At 34.5% G+C, this 5721-nt stretch overlaps 1 protein-coding gene across 1 annotated transcript in view; it reads right to left on the reverse strand.

Moving 5' to 3' along the window:
• Window positions 1–2216, reverse strand: part of Smp_049890 (WD-repeat protein, putative) — a gene marked incomplete at its 3' end in the record, with an annotated part of 9975 nt that extends 7759 nt beyond the window's left edge. The window contains exon 1 of the mRNA XM_018791163.1: window positions 1987–2216. Coding sequence (XP_018645677.1) covers window positions 1987–2214 — 228 coding nt within the window. The 5' untranslated portion in view covers window positions 2215–2216. The remainder of the gene's footprint in view (window positions 1–1986) is intronic.
• Window positions 2217–5721: the final 3505 nt, after the last annotated feature.

The following is a 5721-nucleotide window of genomic DNA, read 5'->3' on the forward strand; positions in this document are numbered from 1 at the left end:
CCAATTTCGTTTGTTAATTCTAATACTAACGAGTGCATTCTAGATAATGCAGAGACTACATCCAATACACTGTCGAACAGACGTAAGATGAACTTAAGAAGACGTACAATCGATTACAGACACTTACACTCCAATTTAAGCTGTGGCGGATGTGGTGCTTATATGAACCAATGATTTCTTTGTATTGATGACTGTTTTGATTTTGAATTCCAAATACAGCTCCATTGTTCGTGCTCATCTAATACTTCTTGATTAAATTGCTTTATTGATGGGATTGCTAGTTTATACTATAATTCAAATACTTCAAATCATCACATTTATACAGAGAAGTTTCGGAATACCTTAAGAAATGACAAAGATAGATATTATCTACAAATCATTAGAATGTCGTGTGATCTGGTTTCTTTTAACTAAACGTCAGGACACTAATACACACACATTTCATACATATGCTTCCTAAGTACCCAATACGAAATGCTATCAGTCAGTCAGCCAGCTACAACGTAGGACCAGGCACATATATGCATCGATCCAAGTTGCCATACCTCGTTAGCACAACAAGATGAACACCGGATTCATAGTAGTTAATTTAGTGGTGGTAGTATATAAAAGAAAGGTTGTATATAAGAATATAGTATATGAAGGAAGAAAGTTATGAAGCAATTTTACGAAATGCTATACTGATGTGAACCGCAAAACAAGAAGCCTTAACAAATTACGGAAGCTATTTTTGGGGACGTTAATTCATTTAATTCAAAGCTTGTAAAACTGTAACATTTACTTTTGCCCCTAGCCTATTCTACAGATCATAAGCTTTCGTTTGATGTATAATTCATTGCCATAGCATTTTCTGTTGTAAAGCTATTGTAATTTAGACGTAATCTTTTGTACCCTATTTTCTACTATAATCCCCCAGTTTTGGACATAATTGTATTTTTCTAATTATTGTACGTTGTGGTCAGCTTAGTCATCTATTTATTCATGTAACTTTTCACCCTAATCTGAATTGGGAATTCCAGTGCTAGATCGGGGTTGGAATAAAGTGATTAGCGTTCCAGCTGTCTTTGTCTTCTCTCTCTCTCTCGCGTGCTTGCCAGCCAATCAGGGATAGAATAGTTTTCGTCTCTCTACCCCCACTTCGAACTCACGCATATTAGCCTCAAGGGTTAAGCCAGTCAGCCTACCGGGTCAAGGTCTTAATCTACATTACACAGGTCATACTCGGCACAAAGTGGGTAGAAAGATTCAAGGACGTAACATATACCCATTATAAAAACTTAATCAGCTCGGTGGACATATATTACGCGAGATAATCCATAGACTGTAGTCACAAACTAAAGATCAAAAGTATAATGCTTCATATACTATCCAGCAATTTATATGTGAATATAATGAAGTAATTTTGGAGAAAGGGTAATAATTTGCTTGTGGAGATCATTTGGATTCAAAAAACTTTTGGTTAAGGACCGCTGTGTTCTTTTACTGTTAAACATACTCTAACCATAAAATCCATATGAATTTTACTACATCATAACAAGAAGTAAGAATGAGCGATTTAGATCACAATAAACCAAACAGCAAAGATCTAGTAGGGAAAGCACAAGCTTATATAGAATTTACATACAAAGCTTATAGTACTCGGTCGATTCTTCTTCCAGCGCTGAACGACTGAAAATGAATTAATTAATATATTCCGATCTGGATCAGAGTAGGCAATATTCAGGATTCTATCCCAGACTGGTACCAGTCAAGAAATCAGTGCTTTGGTGGATTTTCATACTTGCATAACTGATGTTTTAGACAGTATGATAAACAAATTCCTCGATTAACGTTTCAATAACCAATTAGAATTGCTAGAATTCAGAAATTACGGTGGGTGTGACTCAAAATATGGTACACAAACCCATACACTGTTATTGAGTTACCCAAGTACTCGCATTTGTATGCGGATAAAAAAGGTAGTAAATCTATGTAATAAGAGCTCACCTGTACATCAGAAACTTCGCCTCCATGCCCTGCATAAGTCTTTAATAAACGGAAATTATAAGGATTCCATAGTTTTATCGTTTTATCGCCACCAGCTGTCATACAATAATTTCCATCTGCATTAAAACGTGCTGCACGTACAGCTGACTGATGGCAATGAATACGACAGTATGGTTGAGTAGGTAATCCTAATGTCTTGTAACTATCATCATTTCCAGAATTCATCATCCTGTTAGTGGAGAAAAGGAAAAATAAAATAAACTTTAGAACAAAACCAGCCTCTCCCCACGTATGAATGGAAGTAGCCAACTTTTAAAGGTACTCAGAGAAGCTATTGTCTCTCTTACAAAACAGTCAACAATCACAGTACTCAGTGTTTATGGAAGTTATTAACAACCTAGTTGAACAAATTTACCTCGTCGACAGTACGTTAACTAATTGATTCTTGTTACAATCAAAATGAATGGTTGTTAAGATGTACACTTACCTCTATGACTGATCAATGCTGGAAACATTTATTTTTTCTCGTTAATTATTTTGTCGAAATGAGAGTCAATGGTGTGATATGTATTAAAGATAGTTTTAATCACCAAAGAAGTAAATATCAAGAAGACATTCAGCTCGAAAGAACAAACAAACATAGGACTTAGAAAAACTGTTCATTGATATCTTTTTATGCACTTTTTTAAACGATTCTATACTGAATACAATACTAAAAACAACCGGCTGCCATTTTCTTAACTACTTCAACAGAAACTCCGGAAACAGAGGAGTAGGAGTTCATTTACCAATTGGTCACAACGTCATTTACGAAACAGATTGTTACAGCCAACATATCCATTTGTAGCGAAATCAAAAGCCATACAATATGATTAACTCAGATGAACCAATTAAAAAAGTACTACAATTACGAGATTCACATACAGAAATACCAACACTCTTATTAACAGACTTTTTATAACGTCTTAACACTAATGATCTTGAAACTTAAATACTTATATGACTAATATTTATGAACCATAATGACTCTACATTACATGAGTGTTATTTATGTGAATCATCTATTGATAGCAAGTGTGTAATACATTGAAACACTTATAAATATCCCACAGGCATCTATCTTCATTCTTGGAATAAATTTTGGTTCCTATGAGATTTTTAGCCAGATTATAGTCATAGTTATTTTGATCCATGAATGTTGGTAGGTTTAGCTCCGCAAAGAAGAAAAAACAATTGAGTTATCTAACCATACGATGTATTTTACCATAAAAAATCTAATCCATAGAGATAAGACAATCAGAACAGAAAGAAATGTGTCAGCACGTTTGCCTCATTTTCAATGATGGATTTTTAAACACCAAGAATGTTGACGAGATTAGGACAAGCCAAGAAAAGTTTTCGGATAACTACAGACTGGAAACATGAATAATTGAGAAACATCACTGGAAACGCAGTTCCGTAGAAATGCTCTTTTATATATCGCATTCCGTAGATGTTCAAAATGTTGGGAGAATAGAACAATCATTCACCGATCTATTGGAGCTGCGGTGAACAACAAATCAGGTACATCAAACCAATTTACTATTTTATGTCTTTATAAAATATGAAGATCATACATTAAATACATCTTTGGTACGTCTTCCTTCAGTTGTCCTTTACATAGTCCATCATTCTTCTAATTCTGTTGTCATGCCGATCGCTCTCCGCTTTCCTTTCTATTCTCTTTATTTCAATCTTCTGCTGGTAAGCATTCCACTTGTTATTGCTGTTACATACTACTTATATCCGTTCACATAAGAGGCGCACACCATAAAGCTGAAGTTGAACAAATATTTTTATGACTATTTATATCGAAACATAACTCATTGAGAAACAAATTATGTTAACAAGTCGTGTTCAGATTGATGTCTTTTAACCGCATAAAATAATAAGACGCGTTTCTGTTCCATCTTTAAAAAATGTCCGCAAATTCATATGGAACTGCACAGAAAAGATGTAAGACACAGTAAATCCAGGAAAGCAAATTTGTTGAGAAATATCCGATCAGAACAAAGTGGATTTCTGAAATAATGTGAACCTTTCCTTAAGTTGTGATAATGAGCCCAAGAAACAATACGCTACTACGTTCACCTAAAAGTGCCAAAGGATATGTATACACAGCACCAAAGATCTAATAATTTGTCGTAAAACTTAACACCAATACATACTATATCCCAAGTACCAAAGTATATTAGATTATGGAATGCTCTATTTCATACACTAAACAATAACAAATTATCCTAATTCTTTAAACTACCAATGTCGAACTACCACCAAGTTTACCACTTACAGAGAGCTCGTTTACTTCGTTCTGATAGATACTCAAGCATAATCATATATAGGAAGCTGACAAAGATGAAAATAACTATTAATTTATACTTTACATATACAAAAAGTCAAGAGTATGTAATTTTAAACTGGAAAGGATAAATAATTATGAGATATGACGGAATTCATTTGTCATAAAACCTCATGGAATAAGAGTATACGTTTAATGAATCATATATATTTGACTATCAACCATTGAATTAACAATTAAACTATACTCAACAATTTACAAATATCTTAACTTTCTAGTATTATTTGTTTTTACACTATAGCTGAAGTGTTACAGATAAAGGGGATAAATAGGCTCCAAATGACCTGGTATGGCCGAGAGTCTGAAAAGTCCGCTCTCCCTCTCCAAATGCTCTCACATGGCCACGCGTATATAGCCCCTGCCAGGGAAGTCCTACTCACTGCCTTCTCACAGTGGCATTACTGTTGTTTACGAAATTGAGAGGATGAAAAGCGAATATCCGACGGTTTAACCGGGTTGGTGGACACGGAAAGTCCACCTAGGGGAGTTGGAAAACCCTGACTCCAAACCAATGGTGCACATGGGCTGGCTCCAGTATCCTAAGGGAACAAATGGCGTATGAACCAATAGTTGGTCACTGGCTACCATGGGACTGCATCTCCTCACGATTCTCCACTGTCCTGTGGATCAGACCTTTAGGTCAGAGGCCCCGGGTGTGGTCCCCTAAGAAAATCACCTGCTTCAGCTTGGGCATCTGGGCAGTATCACAGCCTTCACACAAATCAAATGAGATTTGTATGGCGTATATGTATCTGGTGCCCCTTTGTACCAATATTTATGTGTTTAAATAAATAAATAAATAAAACATTCAGTTAGATTCATCACTACACTTTTTTGTGTTGAGCTTTATTTCATAAATAAGCATATAGAATCATTGCTCTCGAAGATTCATTCAATTAACAACAAATACACTTTGAACGCTTATCCATACAACTTATGATTACTGTAATCATCATTATTATCATGTTAATTACTGAGCTACTGAAGAGTCATAGAATAAGACAGTGAAACAGTTGTACAATACTCACTTTTGTTTATAATATATACATGTATATATTTACAGTGAAAATTATCAGTCACGTCCATCTCAATATAGGTATATATATATATATAGGTAGATAGATTAGATAGGTAGCTTAGATAGATAGGTAGGTAGGTTGATAGATCAGATAGATAGGTAGATTAGATAGGTAGGTAGATAGATAGATTAGATAGATAGATTGCTTTGCACATTTCCCTATTTTTCTATAACTCAAATCAGTGGATAAAGATATATATATTCAAAAATATTTGCATAACTCTATAAATAAATGTAAAACAGAAAAGAATTACAAAAT

This window comes from Schistosoma mansoni, assembly GCF_000237925.1.
Source record: "Schistosoma mansoni, WGS project CABG00000000 data, chromosome 4 unplaced supercontig 0032, strain Puerto Rico, whole genome shotgun sequence".
Classification (NCBI taxonomy): Eukaryota; Metazoa; Platyhelminthes; class Trematoda; order Strigeidida; family Schistosomatidae; genus Schistosoma; species Schistosoma mansoni.